General features: G+C 44.8%; 1 protein-coding gene across 4 annotated transcripts in view; it reads right to left on the reverse strand.

Moving 5' to 3' along the window:
* IRS1 (insulin receptor substrate 1) overlaps positions 1-25870 on the reverse strand; it is a 106566-nt gene extending 80696 nt beyond the window's left edge. For all 4 annotated transcript variants that reach the window (XR_008319927.1, XR_008319929.1, XR_008319928.1 and 1 more), the window contains exon 1: positions 20834-25870. Coding sequence is in view for 1 of the 4 variants with exons in the window: in XM_053311344.1 (XP_053167319.1) it covers positions 20856-24455 (3600 nt within the window). In the remaining 3 variants the exon portion in view is untranslated. The remainder of the gene's footprint in view (positions 1-20833) is intronic.
* Positions 25871-27898: the final 2028 nt, after the last annotated feature.

Here is a 27898-nt window from a genome sequence, read left to right on the forward strand (position 1 = left end):
CTCAGAGGCAAGATGCCTCTAAATGCCAGTTGTGGGGGGAGCAATAGCAGGAGAGAAGGTGTGCCCTCAGCTCTTGACTGTGGGCTTCTCAGAGACATGATGGCCACTGTGTGAAACAGGATGCAGGACTAGATTGACCCTGGGCCTGATCCAGCAGGGCTCTTCTTATGTTAACTTACTTTGCATTCATTAACTTTTAGGATGATAAAATAGTGGAAAGGAATGCCTTTCACTAGCCTTTTGCTTTGTCATTTTGCACATGTTAAGCTTAGCAATTAGCTTTTTCAGCTGGTGCAGTGAGTAGAATGTTGGGCTGGGATGTAGGACTCCCAAACTCAAATCCCTGCTCAGCCCTGATGCTCCCTGGGGGGCCTTGCCTAAATTACAATTTTTCAGCTCAACCTACCACATTGAATAGATGACCCCAGGTATTTTACTCTGTGATCTTTTAAGAAGGGCAAGTTACAATGTGATGAATACAGTACATCGCAATGAGATATTCTCCAAAACGTTCCCTGATCCAATTCATCCGAAGATCAAGAAGGCTTAAGGTCAAACTAGTTATTGCATGCCAGTTGCATGTCACTTCCACCTTCCACACACACCCACTCCAAAATATAAACTCATTGCAACCTCATGAGGCTGCAGATTTGAGCAGCGGAATAGCTAGAGAAGAAAGGTTCAGCAGCCTCTACTTCAGCTATGTTCCCACTCAAAATCTGCCCCCAAGCAGTTTTTCATATCACAGGTGAGAAGATATGAGTGCTTGTATATTTTCATCTATGGGTGAAAAAGTAGCTGGGGGAGGGAAATCGTTAATTCTTAGTATTACTAAGAAGTAAATCAGCTATCTCTTTCATTCACTTTAGACACAGAGGATTTGGAACTCCTTGTTATTCTGAAGTTGTGGGATGAGCCATCTGGCGGTTCCTAAGGGTGAGGCTTACTAAGCCCCAAACGTTTCCACCAAGGAGGGAAATTCCACATGCAGACACAAAACTCCAAAGGGTATTTAATAATAAACAAGCAGAAATATTCCAAATAACTTGACACCAAGTAGTTTTTCTGGGTTTACATCTCATCTGTTTTAGAGAAAGAAAGAAAAAGATGGAACAAAAGATTCCTATTAGATAATGAAAGATTTGCATTCACTGTTTTCTGTTACTTGCAAATTCTAATTAACAACAACATACAAAGAAAGCAGGGCAGATGACAGCTTAATGTACTAAGTAAAGAAATAATTTGTGTGCTTCAAAGTTAAATATATGGGGAGCGAGAAACTAGAATATCCCAGGTATGCTTCCCAGGTATCCCAGGTATCTCAGGTTGCTTCCAAAGGAAGTTAGATAGGCCTAAATCCCATTGAAACAAATGGGATTTAAGTTAGCCACCACTAACTTGTCTCATCAGTTTAAACAGGACTTAGTCATGACTAACCTCCTTTAGAAACCATAATCCTCAAGGCCTAGTTTCTATCTATAGTCTTCAGGATTTTTCAACCAGCACTCCATGATACATTCAGACAAATAACAGGGATGATTCACCTGCAGGGTATGAATTCTGTTTTTAGAAGGAAGACTTAAAGGCATTTAAATGTTTGTCACTAGTGGATATTCTTTTGTCTAAGACATAGAGCCCTTCCTCACAAGCAGTGAGAAAAGGCTACTAGGTTTGTGGGGAGGAAGCCCTAAAAAGTTTACCTTCCCACCGGTGAGCATTCCGCAGTCCCTGGGTGGGTGGATTACTCACCCAGACGAGCACTGGCTGCTGCGAGCAGCTCTGAGGGTCGGGGTGCCTGGATGCATCACCCCACCCCCGGAGTTCCAATCATGCACTGTGCAAGTGTGCAGTGCATTATGGGAATCCCCCTCCCCAAGTCTGCCAGCCATGGTTGTTTGCAGCCATGGCTGACACAAAACCAAAAAAATGAGCTTAAGGGTGGTTCCATAGGCAGGTTCGCCGCTGTGGTGTTACTGGAATCACACACAGGTGCAAAACCAGGCTGGGATCCCTTAGCCCGGTTTTGCACGAGCATGTGAATAGCCTCTTAGTGTCTGTTGCCAGAGTACAGCATTGAAAAATGTGAAATAAATAAAGAGTGACTCTGAGCAGGGGCAGGTTTCCCCGACAGCAGACCAAATACAACTACCTCACACATATATCTTGGATAAGCAGTGTCAGTCTCACAAGCTTACTTGAAAAAGATACGATACTTTCAAATATGCCCTCTACTACTTGTGATAAAATCAAATAAATAATGGAGAAAAGATATTTTGGAGAATATTGTTCGCCAGTGAATTATTTCCTTTTGACAGCTACAATTCTTGTTTCCTCAAGAGTAACATTCCTCAAGTTAACCTAACAAGTCAAGGAGGCTCTACACACAATTCATGTGTAGATTGTACACACAATCCATGTGAAGAGCCTGGGAGGGTTCTATGGAGCTTAGCCCACTCTCCCCACAGATGAGCAGTCGTGCAGCCCTGAGCAGCTGAATCGGCTGCCCACATAACTACCAGCTCCATCACGGAGCCGGTGGAGGCTGTGGGGATCAGGGGCGGTGCAGCCCCCAGAAGTCCCAGTATTCTGGAGGGACCCCCGATACTGGGAGGCAGCACACGAGCAGGAGAACAAGGTTAATGGAGTACCTGCTTAAGGGGAGGGTGTTTTAGGCGGGCTAGCCACCTTGGGAGCTCCGGGCTCACCTGCGGGCCCGGTGGTTCCCACGATCACTGGAAAGCAGGCTAAGCTCCCTTAGCCCGCTTTCCAGTGATCGTGGGAATAGCCTCAAGGTCTATAGGCAGGTTCAGACATAACACAAAACCATGCAAGCAGCCAAGACTGGCAGACGATTTTTTAAAATGGGGCTTAGAAGCACTTGCTCCCTCAACCTCATTTTAAAAGCGGGCTCCAGAGACAGTTCTGATGGTCTGCCAAGACCAGGCTTGGCTTTCTTAGCCCGGTTTTGGTTGGTCATCAGAACAGCCTCTAAATGTTTTTCTACCTGACAAAAACACTAATACTGGTTCCAAATTCCAAGTTCGTTACAAGTTGCAACCCCGTCATGCTAAACAGTCATTTTGCAGACATCAGCACTTTTCACAAATTCTGATTGAAAGGAGAGAGAAACTCACCATAGGGATGGCATCCTATCTGTTACCTATAATAATGAGGTAATTCTGTGGAAGCTTAAGAAATGCATTTCAAGAAATACTTGTTTGTATCTAATAGTTCAAGAAGTTTTATTATTATAGGGATCATTAGGATGCAAGGAGAATAATAGGAAGAGTGCCATATTCAAAGATGAATTACACTTATATACTCTTTTATCATGAACTTCTGACACTCTAGAAATACCACATATTACAGAGCGGTGCATGTCCCAAGATGAGAAATTTGTATCCTTTTCTTAGCCAAGGCGCCATCCAAAGGAAAAATGGCTCAATTTGGTGGATCAAAATGGCTGAACCTGCAAATGCTATTTTGGTCCTATGTTTCTAATTTCTGTTTTCCACAGTATTGCTAATAATAAACTGCCAGATGGTGAATGAAAGGAAGAGTGTGAGATGTGACCTTCACTTTCTGAGGCAGAATGAACTAAGAGGAATCCTGTCACAGAGCAACACAGAGAGATTAGAAGGTGCCAAAACATTTGACACAGCCAGAGAGTCACTTAAGGTGGAGGAAAACTACTGCTCTGTCTGAACCAATTTGCTCCATTCAAGGCTTCTTTTCCTAGGAGAAGAGCATACCCCCAAGAAGGTATATTAAATATGTAAAAGATCTGTTTTGTATGCTAACAACCAAAATCAAAAGGTCACAAGACTAACTTAATCTTTATTTTATCACGCTTACTGTAGCCTGATGTTTAAGAAATGCTTGAAATAGTCTTTGCAGTTCTACCATTAGAGACATCCTGTAAGTCATTTTATATTTTTCTACGGTTCCTAAGCTCCTCTGCCAATCAATTTCAATGATAGTCTCTACTCTCATTTCACTTCTGCAGTTTTCTAACCACTTACTCTGCTGTAGTAATATTAAAACCAGTGGCATTAAGTAATTTGAAACTTGCGTGTAATACGATAATGGCAATCCGATTCTCAGGAAGTGCCAATCTTTTTGGAATGTCAAATTGCCTACCCTCTACCACCCTACTCCTGCTGCAATGCTGCAGCAGCAGGTGCCTCTCCCTGGCCTACTTGACGGTGGAGAAAAGGAGCAGAAAGTGTCCAGGAGACTCAAGGCAAAGGGAATGGGGGATGCTGTCTCACAGATAATTATTCACTAGGTGGCTGTAAAGAAGCTATAATTAAGCTGGTACCGTATTCACTTTACATTTTCAAAATATTTTAGGTATCAATCCGTTGAAACTACTGGTTACTCTGGGTTAAGAACTCATAAAATTGAAGTGAGATGAAGACTCCTTAAACTTTTCTCTTCCATCCTAAAATAAGTTATCATTCAAACAACAGCAGGAGCTTGCTTGTTTGTTTGTTTTTAATCTTTAACCAGTGAAATTCATAATTCCATAGAGAACGACAGTGACATGTGCACCACCAAGGACAAGGAGATAGTAAGTGGGTCTGAAATAGAATGGAATTATTTTCTCAGACAGGAATTGTTACCTAAGGAGATCAACTCCAGAATCTTGACTGAGTAAACATGCCCCAAGTTACATATAAACCGAACTGAACAATGTAATTTAAAGAAATGTTTGGCGGGCAACCATTTTAGCGAGTATAGTGCACCTATGACAAATTCTGAGTCCCCCAGCAAAACCAGCAGGACTTATGGGCATCTACTTTCTAAATAAAGGTCATACAGAACTTCCAATCACACATTAAGGAAAATAAAAGACATTTGAAAGTCACAAGGAATATGTCTCTAGAGTAATTCACCATTACCGCTAAGATTCCTGGTGATAATATAAAAAACATCAAGGCTACAATCCTGCACACTTGCTGAAATTCCACTGTCTGCATTGCAACTGAAGTGTGCAGGTAGTGGTCTTGCAGAATATGACTAAAAAAACCTGTATCACATTTAAGGATAATTATCAGTCCAAGGCCAAAAACAAATCATCCTCTTCAGAGATATGCATGCAAGACCAAGGGAGAAAACACCAGTTCAACAATAAGAAACGAAGCTTTAATTAGTATCTGCTGATCCACTATTTATGACTAAGTGTACATCACTACTAGTACTACTTCTACTGTGACTTGAATCAATCAGCAAGAGGCAATTAATGTCACATGAGCTATTCAGAAGCAGAAGAAATCTTGATAGCTACCATAGCAAGCAAAATAGTATATAATTTGCATCAAAACAAAGCTGAAGCCCTGACAGTCTTCGAGAACAAGTGTGTGTTTATGTGTGTAAGTGTGTGTGTTTGTGTTTGAAAATATGGATCATCTAAGGGTATTAGTATAATTAGGCATTCTGTCACAGAACACTCTTTGGTATTATATCATTGATATGTCCAATTAAAATTTAACCAGGGCTTAGCATTAATTTCAGCAGAGCACTTTTGAGAACAGATGCCAGGAATCATTTCTTAGCTTTGCAATGATATACTGAAGAGCACGCACAGCCTAAAACTGCACTTGTAGGATGGCCTCCAATCCCTCTACTTTAAAGAGCAGTGCCAGACCTCAGCTGATCCTTAGTACAGGCAGGGAGAAGGCAGACAGTGAGGGAAAAGAACAAACAGAAGTCTCCTTCCTTCCTCTATGCAGCCCCTCTCCAGCAAAATTATCAGCGATTCACACCTGCTTTGTTACATGCATTTTAACAGATTTTAAATGACGGCACTTAGTGGAATAATCCAGATCTATTACACATATGTTGCTCAGCCATCTTTTACTTTAGAGAAGTGGCTTCCAACCACTTCCAACCAGGGGGCCTCCAGATGTTGCGGAACTACAATTTCCATCACCACGAGCTATTGTTTATTTATTTGTATAACTTTAGAGTTTGATACTGCAGTATTTTCCTTCCTGGAGAAAGGAAAAAGCTACATAAGGAATGCCATTTCCACTGTTTTTACTGAGGAGTAGGGTCACATAAGATAAATGGGACAATTCAATAGGACAGTGCAGTTGCCAGCATTTGACCAGCAATGCACAGGAAGAATGGATATATACCAATGCTGGTAGCAAACAGTGGAAATGACAGCAGAATAATAATCTGCATGATCTTGAACATACAGTCATTGTTCTGAAAAATTTTCTGGTAAATAAGAGAAAGACAGACTGAAGTGGATTTACAATGCCATATCACAATTCTTTTCCCTGGCATTCTTTTCTACATCACTACTCAATGAAATATCTTCAAGGAGCTTTTTGTTTTTGTTGTTGCGTGTGGATGATAATAACAAAGATTCTATCCAAGATCTTGTTCAACAAAGACTTGTATGAAGCAGGCTTTGAATACATGATAACATTCCTCTTATGAGTTTCAAGCCCTGAGGCAGAAAGCACCATCCAACCATTCTTTCTTCCATCTTGAGAAACATTCCTTACCTAGTTCAAAGGCCCGAGAAAACCACATATTCCAGCTACATGCCTGCACACCTTTTCTTTTGTATAAACTTGCCAAGACACAAAAGTTGTATGTACTGAAGTGTTTAAAAATTGTTAATTAGGAAACATTATGATCAGAATTTCTGGTTTAGATAAGCAACTATGCTAATTTAACTGACATAAGACTGCAAAACATCAGTTATGTATTTATAAACCATAGCATATTGTAGCATATACTGACCCAAGCTGTGCAGCTGTTCTACTCTAAGCTGGTACAGTCTTCTCTGGCCACTTCAATGGAGACATAAACACAGAGACCCTCCCAAAACCACAATGAATTGGGAAGTCCTTTTGCACAGACACACTGAAGTCTCTAGGCTAGGCCAGTTGAGCTATAATGCACATAACTTAGTGTGCTACATTAACTTAAGTATTAAGATCAGAACATAAGAACAGCCCTGCTGGATCTGGCCCAAGGCCCATCTAGTCCAGCATCCTGTTTCCCACAGTGACCTACCAGATGACTCTGGAATGCCCATAGATAGGAGATGATGAAGACCTACCCTCTCTCCTAGTGTTGCTCCCCTGCAACTGGTATTTAGAGGCTACCTGGAGGCAGCCTATACCCATCAAGACTAGAATCCATTGACAGACCTCTCTGCCATGAATTTGCCAAAGCCCCTTTTAAAGCCATCCAAATTGGTGGTCATCATCGTTTGTCGGTCCTACATTTCCTGGCAATCAGTTTCATGGGATGGCCCCTGGTTCTAGTGCTGTGTGTGAAAGAGAAAATGTTCTCTCTCGTCACACCATGCATAGTTGTAAAGACCTCTATCATGTCTCCCCCTTTGCCTTTTTTTCTCAACCAAAAAAGCCTCAGATGTTATAACCTTCCTCGTAAGGAAAGTGCTCTAAGCCCCTGATCATTTTGGTTGCCCTCTTCTGCAACATTTCCAGTTCCACAATGTCCCTTTAGAGATATGGTGACCTAAGCTGTACACAGTATTCCAAATATGGCTGCACCACAGATTGGTATAAAGGCATGATCTTTAACAGAGGCCATCAGCCAGGTTCCCTCATCTTTGAAAAAGAGGCAAGTGGTGCCAGGGATAGGGTATCTTTAGTAGTGAGGCTTTGGCACTGGAATCCTCTCTCCAGAGAAGTTTTCCTGATATCTTTTTCAGCATCAGATGCAGGCCATTTTATTTTGGCCAAGGCTTTTAGGTTTTCTGACCTGTATTTTTTAATCTCATGTTTTTACTGAATATGCTGTGCTCTGTTTTTATACTTTTGTAGTATTTCACTTGTTTATTTGTAGTTGTTTACTGCATTTTATGAAGTCCTTTGTAAGCCACTCTGGAGGTCATTTTGGTTATCAGTACCCTAAATAAACATATGAATAAATACCTGGGGTGTAAGGTAAAAGGTAAAGTGTCCCGACAAGTCGATTTCGACTCCTGGCGCCCACAGAGCCATGTGGTTTTCTTTGGTAGAATACAGGAGGGGTTTACCACTGCCTCCTCCCGTGCAGTACGAGATGATGCCTTTCAGCATCTTCCTATATCTCTGCTGCCCGATATAGTACCACCAGGGATTTGAACCAGCAACCTTCTGCTTGTTAATCAAGTATTTCCCTGCTGTGCCACTTAAGTGTTCCTTTGCAATTTATATTTGGCAGAAAGGGGTAATTTAGTACAGCCCTCAGAAACATCACAAGAAAAGTGCAATCCTTTCATGTTCTTTTCATACTGGAAACACACATGTAAATTTTATTGTGGTGGGGCTGTGCCTGCACTTTAGCTCATAGTCAACTTCTAGAGCAAACACTGATTATTTACCTTTCATCCACATCAACTTTTATTTCATTAAAAAACAGATTCTGTGTGAACCACCTGGCAATGTGCATGTTGATAAGAAACTCATTTGTAAACATATTGGCTTCAATCCAGATATCCAGGTGTACAGGTGAAAGACACTTCCCCCGATATAGGAAAGGGGGAGTCTTTCCTGATTTTGTTCCTGTTTGCAACACTGCTTCGCCACCTCACTGGTTAGCTCTCTGGACTCTGGAGCAAATGTTTTCTCCCCACCACCGTTTGTAGCCTATTTTAGGACTGCACTAAATTGCAGTAGGTGGGGGGAGATTCGGGAGGCAACAGATGAGGAATGCATGCCAATTTCCCTCCCAGAGTAAATGGAAGAGCCTTTGGTTTGAGTAGCAGCATCTCTGTATCAAAACACCACATTCTTTACAAAGTCATCATTACAAAGTCCCATTAATTTCAATGGGACTTAGTTGTTACAAACTTAATCTGGATGCTGTCCATCGTGATGGGGCAGCAAAAATTCAAATTCAATGTTTGGAACTATTCAGAAAGTAGTGCTAGAATGCCATTCAACCTCATGAAGTCCTATTTGGGAAGCCACTGATGGAAGCATAACATCCAGGTCCAGGTGGTCATGGGACTGATCCAGCACAACAGTTATGTCATCATGCTTATATTTATTCTTAATGTAGCACCATCCATTTACATGGCACTTCATAATGAGAGGACAGGTCCCTGATCCAAAGGGTTTAAAACCGAGATATCAGTGTGTGGCAGACAACAGAGGAAAGGGAAGGAAACAGAGGCAGGAATACACAGTTGTTTCAGTGACTTATACTTAAGCTTAGGCACATTAGGGAATGGAGTTTATGGCATTCCAGGACCTTCATGAACAGGTGGGTTTTAAGGAAGGATCTGAAGGAAATAAGAGAATATGCATCATGCAGGTGTTCCAGGATGCAGCTGCAAGCATAAGTGGCAGCAAGGGAGAAAAGACGGGGTTATTTAAGCATGCAGGAGAGCTTCAGATGGTTGAGAGTGGAGCTGGGGGAGCAAAGATTATGGCCAAGAATTTGACAGGATATGACCCTGGCAGATAAGGCAGGGCAAAGCTATGCAGGGCTTTGAAGGCAAAGACAAGGAGCTTGTGCTGGATCCAGAAACTGACAGAAAGCCAATGAAGAAATTCAGTGAATGGCCTCTAGTGTGTGCTGCCTCCAAAAGAGGTTCATTTGATAGCCACCCAGGTAGGGTCTTCTCTGTGGTAGCCCCTTCACCCTGGATCGTCCTATTTAGGGAGGTGTGGTTGGCCCCCTCCTTTGTTTTAGATGTTTTTTGAAAACAATCCTGGTTCATACAAGCTTATGATTTGGTGGTCTGACTGTTTCAGTTTTTATCTCTTGAGGGTTTGGGGATTTTATCTTTGTATGTCTTGTCAGTGTCTTCAGATTACCAAAAAATAAATGACAATATTATTTTATTGGTATTTCATATAGTTAACCAGCCCTGGGAATTTTTCTGTGAGGGAGTGGCACACAAAATTACTAAATTAATAAATAAACTTTAAGGAAGAGGTGTGACATGGTCACTACAATGAGAAGCAATAAATGATTTTGGCAGTGGCGGCAATGGGGTTTGGGACTGACAGAAGACTGAAGAAGAGAAAGCAAGAGATTACCAGGTCATGAATTTCTGCTGAAATGTCATGACTCTATCCTAATCAGTAGTGCAGAGTCCAACCCTGAGGAGAGGAGAGTTAGGCTGGAAGCCAGCCCTGGGCCCAATTCCAGTCACAAGAACTGATACAAGGGTAGAGTCCGAGCCTGCCGGCTGGGAGACCCCAGAGCCAGAAACCCCAGAACCAGTACTCAATGGCTCCAAGCCCCCAGTGAATTGGCCTCTTCCACATACCACACAATCTCCCAAGCCTGCACAACAGCACTGGCAATGAGCAAGGAGGATCTTGATGGAGCACAGCAGAAGTACTAGACTTCAGGCCAGGGGACTGCCCCTAGACATCAATCTGTTCTCCCGCAATCTTGGCGGTACTTAAGACCTCACTCCACCATTTGCCATTGTCAGAGCAAGTGGCTCACTGGGAGCTATCCAAGGTGCTGCAACTGCAACTACCTTGTGGTTGGTTCCTGACAGAATAAGGGCAGCCCCTTTCCTTGTTCACATATAAAGTGGGGCAGAGGTCACTTTAATACAAAAAGGAAAGAAGATGCGAGGAGCTGTAAAAGGGGTCCCACTATTTCTCCAACAGCAACTTACTGTTGCCAAGATACTCACAGAGATCACCATTTTACAGATGATCACAGAGATTGATCATTCTAGATGTGTACCTAAAACATGTTTTTAAAACACATACTTACCATTGGAAGTACCTTCCCCCACTAAATACAGCCACGGAAGCTCTGATTCCAATTGGGACTGCAGGGAATGGGGAAAGTTAGCTATTTCCCTCATACCGCTTTCCCACTGAAAAAATCATTTCTGTAAAGCGGCCATTTGCCCCTGATGAGGCTATTTGCAATTAATAGCCACATCAGGGCAATTTTCAGGAGGAAAACTGTGAGAGAAGAAAAAGTGTCTCTCTCCCTCTCTGTGTTCTCAACAAGGACTGAGGGTCCCACAACTGTTTTAGCTGGGGGAGGAAGAAAGAGGTGCTTCTGGTGGTACGCACACGTACATGCATGTCTGATTTCACTTTGTATGAGCACAGGCCCAAGAATAAAATAATCTGCTAAATGTCTAAGAACCATCCACTTAGTCAAGTCACTGAAAGTGTAGAATGTGGTGGGGGGGCACCCTAAAAGGTCTAGTTTTCAATAGACCTAAAACTGCCTCCTTTCAGCATTTTATGCATAGCTGAACTCTCCGTTTCAACTTGAAATAAGGCTGAATATTTACAGCTAAGCTCCAAACACTGACAGCACTTGGCATATATTATTTCTGTCAGAAAAATCTGAATGAAAAAGAAGAAAGCTTTGCAATGCATCAGTGAGAGTTGTTCAGAACTAAGACACTAAAATAATCTGAGCTTAAGTACAATCTAATTTGTGAGACACTTAAAAATTACACATTTCCCCCCACTATCAATCCCACTGCACTGAGAAATTTTATGAAGAAATCAGCAAACCTTTCAATTATACAAGGTTAAATGTGACCCAGATATGTCAAGTGTGATCATAAAGATATGCTTCAAGCTATCTTTGAGTTGGTTTTTCTTAGAACTGGCATACTTATTTAAATCCCTTTTAACTATTTACACTGTGTTGGTTAAAATTTGTCATATTGATACATGAATCATTAATGATGTTTACTCATGTTTCCCCAACAGAATTTGTGCATTGTCTTCTTTGCTACTTTGGAATGTCACAAGAGTATTTATAACCCATATTGTATCTTGATGTGACTGAAACAATATCAAGTTAAGCAAAAGGTGTACATATAAAGTAGCATATAGCCGAGAGGCAAAGATTGCACTTTCAGCATTCTGGCAAACTGAGAACAAAGTCACATTTGTGAACTGCCACATTTCAACAGGTTCCATAAAATGCACTACAAAAAAGTGACAGAACTGGCAATTGTTTCATAAGGTATTTCTCATCAAGATTATTTTATTTAAACAAACTTTCCAGTCGCCTCTTTGACCCTCCCTGGTTAATGCTTAAAGCCCATTGATTCCCCTGTTCCTTCAGAGACATGCTTAAAATAAATTGTTTACATTTGCCATCAAAAAGGGGGAGGAGGAAGAAGAGGCAGACTTATCTGGTGAACGTATTCAAAAATCTAGGCACCACTACCAAAAAAGCTCTGTTCCTGGTCACCATCTACCTCACCAAAAGCTGGGCTTCCAGTGACCATCTCAGCCCACGGAAAAGGTCATATGTGAACAGGTACTCCTTCAGGAAGAAGGAGCCTGCTTCCAGACTGCATAGGCTTTAGAAGTCAATACCAAAAGTCTGATTTGCCTGCAGAAACTTAATAGAAGCCAGTGAAGTTAACTAAGCAGAGATACAATGTTAACCAGGAACATGGCTGTCAATTTTGGACCAGCTGTGGTTTCTGAAAACTTTTCAAAGGCAGCCACATAAAGCACACAGCAGTAATTTAGTCTGGAAAGTATCAAGGCATGGATGATGGTGGAAAGATCTTCATTTTCCAGGAGAGGATGTAGATGGAAGATCAACTAAAGGTGATGAAAAGTATTCCGGTCAGAAGCAGAACTCCTCCACATCTTAAAATGCTGGAAGATCACATTTAAGTTTTTCTTTCAATTTAACACATACAACAGAGCAAGGATTATCATCCTTTTGGATCACCAGACATTGCTGGACTACAACTCCCATCACCCTAAACCACAACGGCCTTGGGCTGCCCTAGCCACCTCTTATCCTGCCAAGAGTTCCCTGAGGCTGGCAACTGGTGCCAAGAGTGACAAAAAGGGCTTGTTCATATATGTTTGACGCGAGAGGGAAGCGAGAGGGAAGGGAAGCGAGAGGGAAGGAACTTGCTGCTCAGCTAGGATGGTGAAGTATTTTTAGTAGGGGCTGGACAAAGAGAGGGCAAGATTGCTCACCTATTTTGCCTCCATCTTCACCCGAAGGGGGAACTGTGTGCAACCTCACAAGAGCAATCTTGGTGAGGGGCCAAGATTGCAGTTCAAGAGTGTTCCACACTGCTGCCACCACACCATTAAGAAAAGTCCTTACAGTGTTTTGAGAGGAGGTTTATTGTAGTGGTGGCAGACGCAGCTCAGAGTGCTCCAAGGCAGCTGTTCTGGCAGCCACCTTTTTTTAAAAATATACCAATAATGCAATGCCTCGGTCATTATGTCACTGGACACAATGGCAGGGGCATTGCATTAAAGGCAAAGAAAGATGGTGGCTGCCCATGAGGCTTCCAAAGAGCACTCTGGAGCCGATGACACAACCACTAAATTAAGCCCTCCCCTCCAATGTTTTAGGGAATCTCAAGAGGTGGCTCAAATCCTGTGTGTGCCGGGGTCCAGGCAGCAAATGCCACCCGCTTCTTGTGCTCATCTCTCCTTTCCCCCTTATTTTTGAAGTGGGGAAGGAGAGCATCTTGCCTCCTCATTGGTGCCCCAGTGTTCTGCTGCCTGAGGCAACCACCACACCTCGCCTCGTGGAAGGCACCCATGAGGAAGCTTACCTTGGCGGAGATGGTGGCAGCAGCCTGAAGGCTCTTCACCTGCCCCCCTCCATTACTGTGGCCAGTGATGCAACAGCAGGGGTACTGTATTACAGTAAATACAGATAGAGCCCACCACTGCAGTTGCTGCAGAGAACTCCAAGCTTCCACCACTGCTATCACCAAGTTCCCTTTCCAAACCCTCTTACCTTAGAGTGGCTCTTTCTGCAATGTTCCCACCATTTTATCCACAACACAGAGGTGATTTGTGTCAAAACACTGCATTATAACAGAAGACAACAGTCAGCAGCATGGCTACTTATCCCCTCCCCACTGCTAAGGGGCCCACTAGGGCATCTGGCCAAGAGCCCCCACGATCCTGATGCCAACACTGGATAAACATATTTGCCCTAAAGTAAATATCCCTGCTTGAGTGTGCTGATCTTCTTAGCAGGACTGGGCTGCTAGTGATGCAGGGAATCAATTGTATGTCTTCTTTTTCTTTTTTTAAAAGATTTTGTAATGAATGAAACACAGGCTAAGTATGGCAAGCAATCGCTTTTTTTCTTAACAAATCAAGTGCACATAACAGAAAGCACACCATTTGGACTTTCATGCTACTACAACACATAAAAAACTTGCAGATCTTATTGATGTTCAAGTTAAGGGTGCCCCAGAGCTACAAATCTTATGTAGCTTTTGTTCTTGGCTGTATGTCAATGTCTTAATTACATGTAAATCGGAGTGCCATATTTAAAAATCCTCCACCTTAAATGCACAGAAGATTTAAATTAGGAGTTAGTTAACTTGATTTATAGAAAGGTTTTGAAGCAGCATTACAGGCATATTACAAACAGCACACTTGAAATTTTATGCAGGAAGTTCCTTAAATACGCAAGCAGACATATATAGGGACAAGTATATACGTCTACATGTGCAAATACACGCCCATGCAAAACAAAAGGTGAGCAACTAGGAAGCTCGTCAGCAATTGCTGCCCTGTGCCAACTCATACAAGCACAAATCCTAGCAATAGTTCTGTGCCATGCAATCTGAGCCTAATTTGCTGCTGAAAGTGGGCAGAACTACATAAAACCCAAAATGTGATTGTCCAGGTTTGGAAGCAAGTTCTGTTCTGAGAATTCATGTCAAAAGAGCAAACCTACCAGCATGCCCAGCTTATGCTGATGCAATGATAACACAGCACAGTTTGGGCAGCGATACACTTGGCATGCCATGTGAACCCCTCAATACGTGTCCCATATCACAACCTTCCAACTGGGCCGGGTTCATACAAATAATAAGAGTAAACAGCAAAAGATATATAAAGGAATACAGTAGCTCGCCAGTCTTTATTATTTTAATGGTGTACATTGTGAAGTATAGGTGTAGAGGCATATGATTGATTGACTGATTAAATGCTGTCAAGTCGGTATCGACTCTTAGCAACCACATAGATAGATTCTCTCCAGGATTATCTGTCTTCAACTTGGCCTTTAAGGTCTCTCAGTGGTGCCCTCGTTGTTGTAATCAAGTCCATCCACCTTGCTGCTGGTCGTCCTCTTCTTCTCTTTCCTTCAACTTTTCCCAGCATTATGGACTTCTCAAGGGAGCTAGGTCTTCGCATAATGTGTCCAAAGTATGATAGTTTGAGCCTGGTCATTTGTGCCTTGAGTAAAAATTCTGGATTGATTTGTTCTATGATCCATTTGTTTGTTTTCCTGGCTGTCCATGCTATCCTCAAAAGTCGTCTCCAGCACCAAAGTTCAAAAGCGACTCTTGCTAGCTTCACTGGTATGATGTATATTTTAAATCAAGCATACTTCCCGCCTGCATACTTCAAAAATGACAATTAAAGCCATTGTTTTAAAGGCTTGTGTCTCTTTCTGTGCAACCAAAAGGTGTAGGGGAAAAGATGCTGTTTTCAGAGACCCATACACTCCAAAGCCCTTTTGGCACTGTGCCACGCACTGGTTTTTTCACAGACGGACTTACATATACAGTGGTCTTCTCGTGTTACATTTTCACATCTCTCCAATACTGTGGCTTTCCAGAATTCAACAGTGTCTTTAGAATGAGAGTTGAGTACAATGGCGTAATGCAGACTTTCTTAACCTTAGGCCCCCAGATGTTGTTGGACTACAACTCCCATAATCCCCAAGCAAAAGCCATTGCAGCTGAGGATTCTGGGAGTTTTAGTCCAACAACATCTGGGGGCCCAAGGTTAAGAAACCCTGGAGTAATGTACTTGCCAAATGGAAAGTATGTCGAGGGGTTAGGAGAGGGAAGAATTTAATATGCAGCATATATGAGGCATATATGACTCATAAATATGACAATAAATAAGACTACTGGTCATCCAGCAAAAGTAACAGCCGTACAGCACTGATTCTCAAGCAAGAAGCTGAAACCTCAATAGCACATTCATGATTCACCAGGATCCCAGGAGTTAGTGTGGACATGAAGGGATTTATTTCAAGGTCGGTATTTGGCTCAGCAGCCACCTAACGTCGCAGCGGGGAAGTAACTTGCCTAGGGAGCAAGAGCTTGCTGGTTCGAATCCCTGCTGGTATGTTTCCCAGACTATGGGAAACACCTATATCAGGCAGCAGCGATATAGGAAGATGCTGAAAGGCATCATCTCATACTGCATGGGAGATGGCAATGGTAAACCCCTCCTGTATTCTACCAAAGAAAAGTACATGGCTCTGTGGTTGCCAGGAGTCAACACCGACTCAACGGCAGAACTTTACCTATTTGGCTCAGCAGGCAAATTTTGAATGAAAAAAGTCTACCAAAAGGATTCCAAAAGTCTGGATGGAACTTATTTTATTAATTTTCTAATATTTTATGATACCTTCCATTTTGATTTGTCAAGAAGCAGATTCCATTGCCTTGCCTCAACAAGTGATCTACTAAAACACAAGTCAGTGTCACGATTCTGAAAATAACATTATTCAAATCAGCGAAAATGGATGAATACACCATGTGTTCTTTCCAGATTAAGCAAAAATAACCACTATTTGATGGCTGAGTACTTAAAAATCTCTTCGACCACATTCACAAAAGTTTAACAAATTCACTTTAACCCCCTAGAATCCCCACAAAGTCCACACTAAGTAAAGTGAGGAAAGAAGAGGACTGCAGACTCTGCATTTATCCTCCTCTTTAATCATACCCAGACTCCAGAACAGTTTACTCATATGAACATTATAGAAGTAGGCTTCACTCATTCTCTTTCCTGGGTGACTGTCAATTTCTTCTGCAAGGGGAAAGGAACAGGGTTATGTATTCGGAACAAGGTTATGTATTCTTGTGTGTCAGCAAGAATTCAGCCTCCTGAATAAACCCTATATTTGTAGGAATGCAGCCTTGAGAATGGACATCTTCTCAGTTGTACCTAAATAAGGTTAGAATAATGTAGTCCAAAGCTTCTACATAGTCAATCTGGCTCAATAACAGCCTGTATTGCTTGTGCCAATGACACTATATTGGTAAGAGAATTCCACTCAAGCCTATTCGTTTTAACAATTCATTCAAACACTGCTTTTTGCCTGTGCCTGAATAAGAAAAGCATGATAATCTTGCTATGAATTAAAATAAAAGCTGCCAGATCTAAGCATACCAAGAGCCAATCTCTACAGATTGCAACACACTCACAAAGGTTCATGCCCCAAACAGAACATACAAACATTTATTGCCAGCATCCTTTGGATACACAGCCCAATCCTATGCATGTTTATTCAGAAGTAAGCCCCATGGGACTTACTTCTAAGTATGTCCAGGATTGCAACATTCATCATACATGTATGCACATGCACACACATACACAATGGAAAATAACCCTCTGATAAAGCAGCAAAAGAACAAAATAAGAGGATTAGGAAACAAAAAAATACCCCTCACTTAAAGATGTCTTGCACATTTCTTTAAGGCTATGGAGGCTCAGCAGTCTGAAACTTTGCTTACTAATTTGAAGAGCCACTGATTTCTTCTCTTTTGCCACAGACTGAAGGCTGCTTTCATAGAATGGTATTCTTTAAGACTGGGGAGACAAGAACCAAGACTCATCTCCACTATTGGCTTATTATCAGTCCCTCCTCGTGAGTAGAGAGGTTGTAGTGCATGCAAGTATGCTGGGCACCAAGGAAGAAGGATTCCTGCATACCAGAGAGACCCCCTAAGATATGCATAAGAGTATTAGGCTTTTGAGAAGAATCCCAACTATCAAAAAAGAAAAATAGCAGGGGTCCAAGGTTCTATATGAACACTGCTCTCATACAGCCTCCAAACATTATCAAGACAAGCATGCAAGTACTGACTCTCAGTCAGATGAGGTTAGGCTCAAAGGAGGCAGGCAGCTTGCTTCCCTTCAGCCTGTGACCTATAGGAACAGAGGAGTTTGTTAAACACTAACTCCCTTTCTACACAAAACATAAAGATGTGTCCCCAAAAATTACAGTTCAGCTAGCTGGATATTCAGACATAATAGATATGCCTCCTAGAAAAGAAAAATCTGCAAAACAAACTTTTGCCATATTATTTTATTGGCCTTGTGTGATATTCCTACCATGATCTCTTTAGAAGCAGAAAGGAAGAACTTATTGCTTGGGGTGTGTGTGTGTGTGTGTGTGTGTGTGTGTGTGTGTGTGTGTGTGTGTGTAGCAACAAGAGCTTCAGAACAGCACAGGGACTACAGCCACATGCATATCTCCAGACTGTTCGCAGCGATGCATTCTGTTTTTACAATCATTGGCTTTGCACAAACTGAATTATGTAATTCTATAACTGCTCTCTAGAGCTGATGGTGAAATCATGGGAGGGGGGAAAGAGAGGAAGGAGGGAAATAGAAGATTGTAAAGTCATTTACTGCCTATACATACTGCTATAACACCAACAACAACACCACATTCTAAGCACTCTAATAGCTGGACAAACAATCTCTGATTGAGATTATTTTGAGCAGAAACAGTGGGAGAAGCAGTCTTGTTCTCAACAAACTGGAAACTAGAGAATGGTGCCATAAAGATTTGAATGAACAGCAAAAGAATGCAGCTGCACATAACATTTCATTGTTATGCCCAAGACATTAGGACTGCATTCATGAGAAACATTATTTTCAATAAAGTAGCCACCTAAAACAGAACCACAGCCACCCATTCTCTAATATTTGCACTTCCCACCTTTATCATCATCATCAAATGGCCTGGCACTCATAAACAGAAGATGCAATAAAAGTACCTTAACATTTCACAGTTAACTAACTGTGTTAACTGTGTTTCACAGTTAACTAACTTAGTTCACCAACAAATTGCAGTTAACAACGTAGTTGAAAATGGCAATAATAAGGTACTCTGTTTTGACAGCAAAAACCATTTTAGGTTGTAGTAAGGATATTTACAGTTTTCATGCTCTCTGCTACAGGTTCAGGCTACAGGAAAGTCATCTTTATGTTTTATAAGAGGCTTTACCACTCCCACCTCTCAGTATTGTCAGTACTTGTACCCAGCAAGCAAGTAATTAAAACACGTCACCGAACAGAAGTAGTGTTTGTTATGACATTTTAAGATCAAAAAAACTACTGCTGAATTTGCCTCCATCTGTGCCAGTATAAACATTTTCTACTTCTCATTAGTGATTACCATGGATCAAAGATAGGAGGCAGTGGGAAGAGGTCAGCCCAGATCATGAGCAATGTGATAAAACAAAGCTTGGAGCAGAGTCATAGCTGTGCAGAACATCAACATTTTGACAAGCATAATTGGTGGAAGAAACACTTTGTAAAAACTGAAATCATATTCACACCAGTAATGTACACACTTTGGAAAAACTATGGTGGTGGGAAAGTGTTCCATTATTGTTTTATATTTCTTGTGCTGACTCATCAGACCATAAACAAGCCTAACACATTCTCTTTGCTACCTACCCCACAGATCACCGTGATACAACCAGCGTACAGAAATGTTGCCTAATTTACAATTGAAGAAGTTATAATTTGTCAACCTTCTTTTGCACAATGCAATGCAACACATCACATCAAGAAAACCCACGTACATACTGCTAAGGTAGTGTGCAACTTGTTTCATGTGCACTACATGTTGATCTCTTATAATCCCCATAGCAACCCTTTTATATTACTACACACAGGAAAACTTGCCCATGGCCACACAAAAACTTGTCACTTGATCATTCAGGATTAGACTGCAGAGGTTCTCAGTTTCTATTCCCATGCCTTAAATGGAAGGACACACCTCTTTTTCATATGCAGTACACATGCTTGTGCATGTGTGCGTGCACACACACACACACACACACCTTCTTTTTAGCTGCAGTTTTCTGAAGGTTAAACAAATAGGGCAGTAGAACATCCACAAAGACACTTCTTAAAATCTCAGCCAAAAGTAGATCAGGGGATTTCACAGAGAAAACACCCACCCTGTAACTAGTAACAACAACACAACCTTCACCAACACCTAGCCTGGACATGCTTCCAGCTTCCCATTAAAAAAAAAAAAAGAATATGCTTCAGAGGTGCTGCATTATATGCCATATTGTTTCTAAAGGAACAGTTAAGTTGCAACATCAATAAAACAAAGAAATCCATTTAATGTTCTCTAATCAAGACTTTACACAGCTGTAGAATTTTGCAATGATTTTCCCCTTTGTACAACTAACTTTCAGACTAAATGATATTAAAAGAAACATTAAATAGCAAAATGTGTTTGGCTATGATATATAAAAATAGATACACTGAACAGGCTTAAAACAATTATAGCTTGAGATTTCATTTCTGCTGACAAATGATGAATTCTTCCTTCCTATGTTATTTTGTTCTCTTACAAAGAGAACAAATTTATATTTGCTTTTCTGTTATAGAAAAACATGTTTATATTACATCCATAATGTTATATTACATCCATAAACACATTACAACCCTAACCACGAACCTGTTTGACTGGAATTGATGGGATTTGCTCACCCTCCCACCCCCATTTAAGAAAACAGACACATTCTGGATCAACCCACCAATAAGCTGAAAATCTAGAAAGTGGCTAGGGTGTGAATATAGGAAGGGGTCTAAATGCAATGCAGCAATACAACTAGAAAATAGAAAGGTTCCATACATAATCTATACTAACTAATAAGATACAAGCAACCATACTCAAACTGTACGCCCATTAAGGGCTCAAGAGGGGAAACAATGGAAGTCAATTGCCCAAAGCAATTTTGTCTCCCCTTTCCCCAACTCCTCTCCCAGCCCGTTCCTCACAGGCCCACCTACCCACCCCGCAAGGCTGGGAAGAAATGGTTAGCTTTCAGCATACTCACCTTGTCTCTGGCTCCTGCCCAGCTACTGGATGTCCTCCCGCTTGTGAAAGCTGATGCTGGCATATGCACTTAATTCATCACTCAAGTGGCTACTCCCACAAGGCTGATTAGGAGATTTAGGTGGCTGATGCTGCTGCGTCAGCTGCTTGCCCCCTAGCAGGGAGGGACTCTCCTGAGGGTGAGGGTGGCGATGGTGATGTTGGTGGTGATTAAAATCCTTCACTAAGTCCAGGTCAATGTAATTGAGCCCGTTCTCCACGCCACTTCCGGTCCCACTGGTTGTCAGCTCCCACCGGGTCGCCATGCCAAGGCCAGATAAGGCCCCAGGCTCCCCAGTCGCAGGCTTCAGCCAGACGTTTTCAAAGGAAGCCGAGCTGTGGCGCTTTGCATCCTCAGGACCTCCTCCCGGTCCGTGGGGTAGTGCTGAGGCACCGAGGCCACTGCTAGTGGTGGTAGAAGAAGCAAACGTCTCAGAGCTGTGACGACGCCGGCCTCCTTGTGGGTCGGCACGGATCACTTTGGCACTCTGGCTGATGCAGCTGGGGCTGATGTGCGTGAAGGCGCTGCTTATTCCCAGGCCCCCCATCATGGAGGAGGAGCAGGAGTGGGGCAAGACCGCAGCCAGCTCGCCTGACTGAGGCTGAGGATGTGGGGAAGGGGCCCCCACATCTGGTGGACTTTTCTCTGGCCGACCACGACCCATTCTCATGTCGGCATAAGTCAGCAGAAGGGCCGGAGGGGAAGGCGAGGGGGTGTGGGCACAGACTAAATATTGCCCCCCACCGCCCAGCTGCATGCTCATGTAGTCTCGGCCACCAGGAGGGGCTGCCCGGCCCTGGCTTGGCTGCATAGATGCCAAGTTGGCTGAGCAGGCAGCCCCCCAATCCATGTTCATATACTCCTCTGAACTGGAGCCAGCCTCTCCATGGGGCAAAGGTGATGGGAAGGCTGGCTGCTTGAATTCAATGTTCACATACTCACCAGGGCTTTTGGGCTCTGGGAGCTGTTCCCGGGCACGAGGCAAAGTGCTGGCCCTCGGGCCATCCAAGGACAGGCAAGTAGGTCTGGCCAGACGGCTCTTGGTCCGCACAGCCGGGTCCACAGTACAAGGAGGAGCAGGCTTCAAGGGTTGGGTCTGAGTAGGAAGGGCACACCCACCACCCTCCTGTCCCCCGGGGCCACCAAGGCTATCACTACTAGTGGAGGAGGAAGAGTCCTCCGCAGCAGCATACAACAAGCGGCCAGAGCTGAGGGACATGCGCATCTGGGTGTTCCCCTCATCACCTGCCCTGCGTTGCATGGGTTTGAAGGAACGTGGCAGGGAGAAATAGGAGTAGATGGGCTTGTGGTGGGACTGGGAGGACACCTGTGCAGATGGCTCTTCTGGGCCTGGAGGTCCTGAGCTGGTGAAGTAGCAGTCTGGAGGGGTGCTGGTAGCAGAGCCGCTGGCTGGCGACATGTTGATATAATCACTGCCACCACTCGGCAGCTTCCCCTCATTACTCTCCACAGAGAGCTTGGGATGGTGGCTGGCTCCATTCATCCATAGCTTGCTGTAGCCAGAGGGGCCACTGTCTGGAGAGCAGCTGCCACTAGGAGACATCATCATGTAGCCATTGGAGTCCACCATGGCCTGCGCGTGACGACCTCCTCTCCCAGGGTTGATGATCTGCTGTGGGGCAGACACACTCTTGGGACTCATGGGCATATAATCACCACCTTTGAGAGCACTGCCACCGCTAGGGACAGGGGCCACCCCTGGCAACATGGGCATGTAGCCATCATCGGTGTGTGGGGTGGAGTTGGTCCGATGGTGGTTGCCCTCCACGTGATGCATCTCTAGACACTCCTCGGGGTAAGAATGGGTTGGCACAAAGGCAGAATGTCGGTAGGAGGAGAGCCTGCTGCCACTACAGGAATACGAGGGGAGCATCTCAGTATATTCCTCAATGGAGGCCACCAAAGACTGAGAGGGTGTCTTCTGGTGGGAGATCGTAGGGGAGGTACCAGCTGAATGAGTTCGTTTCCTGAAGCCTTTGTCCGGATCACCCACATCCTCCCCACCAATCCGGGAGCAGCATGGGGCACCAGGGTAACGGGTTTGCTGCTGAAGATGGCAGGTACGGGGAATGAAGTGACCATTAGGGGCCGTGACACTGCAGGAAGAGGAAGTAGCCTTACCCCCCATGAATATGTAGTTGCTAAGTTCCTCATCTCCCCGAGCCGGTGGGGTATGTCCCAGGGAGTCAGGGGTAACGCTGCGAAAAGAGCTGCGGAAGTCACAGGGGCTAGATCCATATTCATCAGAGGAGATGAAGCCCCCATCACTGGGGGAGCCAGAGACTGAAGCACTGGACCTGCGCGGGAAGAGGCAGTCGGAGGTGGAGCCGTGGCCACTGGTACTGCTGGAGGACAGACTGACTGGGCTCGTGGCAGATGGGGAGCAGCGTGAAGAAGGCATGGGGATGGAGCGGCTGTGGTTGAGTGGAGGGTGGAGCCTCGTGCTTCCACGGTGCCTGTGCGAGTGAGTCCGGTTGGCACTTGGACTCACTGGGCTTCCATCGACCGAAGCTGGCCTGGACATGGTTCCTTCCCCATCACTAGAGGCTCTCACGCGGAAAGAGCTGGGCTTGCCCCCTGTCCCTCCTCCAACTCCCACCCCACTGCCAGCAGGAGAGGTAGCAGTCACACTCTCAGTCCTGGACCTACGGCTGAGCCCCACCTGGCTGGGCGGGGGGTTGTTGACATGATGCCTGCTGCGGAGAGGCACAGAGATGGGATTGGAGCAATTGGAGGAAGACTGGCTTTTGCTACGAGGCCGGAACTCCTCACTCATGGCCCGCATAGCCTCCAGGATGGTCTCGTGCATGTTCTGCGCGACCACCGAGTCATCTACCTGCATCCAGAACTCACCTGGCCCAGTGACCGCAGAGCGCCCCACCTCAATGAAGAAAAAGTTCTCCGAGTGGCCGCACCGCCGGATGTTGAGGAGCTGCAGCACCACAGCCGCCGCATCCGAGTTCAGCTTCACAAAACTGATGGTCTTGTTTGTGAGGCACAGGCGGTAGATGCCAATCAGATTCTTAGTCTGGCCCAGACCCTTTGGTTTCAGGATCACCTGCCAAACTTCCTTGAATGCCGGGCCAGGGGCCATGTCACCATAGTTATCCTCCCCTGCCTCTCCTATCCCAACACTCCCACCTCCAACAGTAACATCACTATGGTGGTGGTGGTGGTGGTGATGGTGCTGGTGGTGATGGCTCTTGGCCCGGTTGTGCAGTTGTAGCAGCGCCTGGTACCAGCTCTCCTGCTCAGGCTCACTGTCAGCAGCAATGGCAAAGTGCTCATCCTTGGTGTAGAGAGCCACCAGATGCTTGTTTTTGGAGTCCGCTCGCTTGTTGATGTTGAAGCAGCTCTCCAGCGGGATTGAGCGCTTGGGAGCCCCCGACTTGTGTCTCCATTTCTTTTCATTCTCATAGTACTCCAGCCGGGCGGGTCCTGACTCGCTGGCTGCCCTCAGCACGAAGAATCGCTTATGCATGCTCTTGGGTTTGCGCAAGTAACCCACCTTCCTGACATCTGAGAAGAAACCCTCATTATTATTATCTGTGGGGCTCGCCATGCTGAGCAAGGTGGCAATGCAGCTCCGATTGCAACTGGCAGCTTCCAAAACAGCAGAGCGAGGCGGGGGAGGGAGGGGGGAGAAAGAAAGAATGCAGCAGCCCAAAATACAATTCAATGCAGCAGCAACCAAAACCAGCAAAATAGCTCCAAATCCCCGTTCCAAAATGGGATGGGAGGAGGGAAAGGCAGCGAGTGGCAGGCAGAGAACAGCTGTTCAGCGACCAGAGCCGCCTTTCGGCTCCAGAAGCAGAGTTTGGGTTGCTGTTTTTACTTCCAAATCACCCTTCGCAGGAGAAACGTGTCTTTCAAAAGTCCAGTCCAGATTAAGCCACGGGAAAGCCTCGTCCCAGGAGCAGCCGCCGGGAAAGGGGAGAAGTGCATCATTTCATCCATACAGGGGTTGGATTCCTGCAGCGACAGGAGCAGGATGGGGTTCCCCCGTCGCTCCTCTCCCAAACAAACAGCCCCCTCCCCTTCTCAAGTTACCCTCAGCAAGGAGCGATTTCAGATGCCGATTACATATCCTCTCTAGAGGAAGGCTCGTCGGGGTGGGGGAAGAGAGGGTTTGCTTTGCCAAAACAAAAACAACAAAAAAAGTCTCAGTTGAACTCAGAGGCACCCCTTTTGATGATGATGATAAGACGACGACGACTAATCACCACCACACAAGCCAGCTTGTTTTCGCCCCGCCAACAAATGTCAATAGAATATCCTTCACGCCGGAAAGCCAACAACAGTAAGCAGAAGAAATATCCCAAATCAGCGCCGAGACTGCAGCTTCTTCAGCTTGGGCAGGAGGAGAAGGCTGGTGGCGACCCCATTCAGTCCCGTCTGGTTAGGAGAAGAAAGTGCCATCTCCACACAAAATGTAAGCAGGCAGCTGCAGGGGCGAGAGCGGTGAAGAGCAGAAGCTGCTGCCCAAGTGGAGGAGGAAGAGCAGAAGAAGGGACATCCTCGCGGCGGCGGTGGCGGCTGCTTCCTCCTCCTCTTCTTCATTCCAGTTGGGAAAGTCTCGGTGGGCAGAAGCAGCAGAGCAGCCCTTTCCGCCTCTTCCAGCACCGCCACCTCCTCCTCGTGCACCCCAGAACCAAGGCGGCGAGGCGCGCAGAGGGAAGAGCACAGCGACGCGGCCGCCTGACTTGTGGCTCGTCCTTCTCGGCCGCCGCCGCCGCTGCAGTAGCTGCAGCTTCGCAGACTTTCTGAAAGCCCCAAACCAAAACAAGCGGCTGTGTTTATGAGTCCAGCCCCCTCCAGCCGCCGCCGCCGACACTCCGTCTCACTCCAAGGAGAAAAACACGTGACGGCGCCAGTGCGTGGACCATCCCCATCTCTAGCCCCAGCAGCAGGAGAGGCTCCGGCTGGCAGCCTAGCTTAGTGGCGCGGCATTCCAATCCGCCCTTCCCCGCCCGCCGTGGCTTTCATTCAGCACTGCAGCCAGCACGCTTACCTTTGGGCGCTGATCCGTTCCGAGCCTTGGGGGGTCGCTATCTGATTGGAGCACCTGCCTGTCCTTCAAGCCCTCCAAGGCTGTGGAAATCCAGACGGGGAGGCACCCAGGCTTGGTTGAGAAGCACAGCGTAGTATTTTTTTTTTTTTTTTAAGGGAGAGGGAGGGAGAGAGTAGACGCCATTCAGTGGCATGTTATTTATAAACGAGGGGGTTGTGAATCTCTCCCTCTGACGTGTGGCCGCTGTGATTTAAGCAGAGGCGGCTGTTCCTGCGAGTCTCTCCATGCGCCTCCGCTCCCCTAGCCTCTTTATGGTGTATAGCAATAATTTTTTAAAAAGAAAGAACGTTGCTATTTAATGATCTACAAAACATCCAGTATTTCCCGGTTTGTCACTCGCGTTTCCTTTTTCTTCCCCCCTCTCCCGCTCCTTCACGTTCTGTAAGGCTGCAAAAGCTACAGGCGTAGTCCCATTACATGCAGTGGGACTTACTTCCGAATGAACATGTTTAGGATTGGCGTGCGGATGGTTCTGGTGCTGAGAGGAAACGGACCCGGTAAGGGAGGTTGTGGGGTGGGGGAGAGCCGTGGGTTGTGACCTTAAAAATATCCATGCCACAGCAAGAAGGAGCAAAGCGCCGCTTCAATAACACATATGCTAAAACTGGAACGATTCAGAAAAGATTAGCAGGGCCCATGAGGGATGGGCAAGCTGTCCCATAGATTTGCTTGTTTGTCACAAAATGTGGCGATAGTCCCTGCCTTAGAAGTTAAGTAGGGATTCGGAGTCTTCTCAGTGGCTACTTGTCACAGTTAGTTACCCCTGCTACCTGAGCAAAGAGGCACCTTTTCAAATGGGGGTTCTTTTATATAGAGCAGGAATAGAGCAACTGAGCTGACCCTATTCAACCCAGGATCGCTTCTCTTCAGAAGCTTTGCTGGTGTTTTCTTTATGGCTTTTGTTTGTTTTAGATTGCAAGCCCTTTTGGAACAGGGAACCATCTACATTGCTGAACTTTTTGCTGAAAAGTGGTATATAAATATTGGTAATCATCATCATCGTAATGGCTAAACAGAACCTCCATGTTCAGAAGCAGTATGCTTGCTACTTAATGCCAGCTGCTGAATGCCACTTGATGGAGCAGGGCAGCATTGGGGCAGGACAGTTGCCTTCATGCTCTGCTGGGCGCTTTCCAGATTAACCCCAACAACGTCGCAATGTATCTGCTAGGTGTGCTTCCGTACTTCCTGTGTTGTGACACCGCAGTCCCTATGCTGTTAGCAGGGTGCCATTCACATTTTGGATGGCTTGTTTCAGATTTTATTGCTGTGATTTAGTGTCATAACATTATATGTCCATTGCAAAAAAGCAGCTGCATTTTCCCATTGTATGAAATTTTCCCGTTGTAGATTCTGGGAATCATTTTCAATTCGATCCTGCAAAGCCGAAGCATTTTACCACAGTTGTAATGGGTAATCTGGAACGTGCCCCAGTGGGCTTCCAGAAACATTTGCTTGGATAATAATTCCAACCAAGATGCTGAACTAGATGGACTCTTGAGCCATCTGCAGTTTCACATGTTATGTTCAACACTTAATCGAGTGCACAACATACACAGATACAGTCTGTACACAGGTACACTTATTCAATCATTATGAATACAGGTACAGTAGTTCAGTTCCTATCTCCTCCATGCATTTGAGGTACCTATACCCAGATTCACTTTTTAAATGAACACAGGTACAGTCCTTCACACAAAAACATGTTACCAGTTACACAGCATAATGTCTGAATGGGGTTCTTGGTTCACACACAGCAGATCTCATGTTCTTTTGTTTTTATTTTTTGCTCATTCCTTTTAAGGGGAACATAGCTTCTTGTTTAACAGACCCACAGAACATTCCTAGGTCTGGGGTAGAAAGTATGATCCTGCGGTTTTTTTCCACCTGCCACACACATTCCTTCTGGGAGAGACCATCTTCCACAGTTTCAC

The sequence above is a fragment of the Hemicordylus capensis genome, chromosome 3 (assembly GCF_027244095.1).
Source record: "Hemicordylus capensis ecotype Gifberg chromosome 3, rHemCap1.1.pri, whole genome shotgun sequence".
Classification (NCBI taxonomy): Eukaryota; Metazoa; Chordata; class Lepidosauria; order Squamata; family Cordylidae; genus Hemicordylus; species Hemicordylus capensis.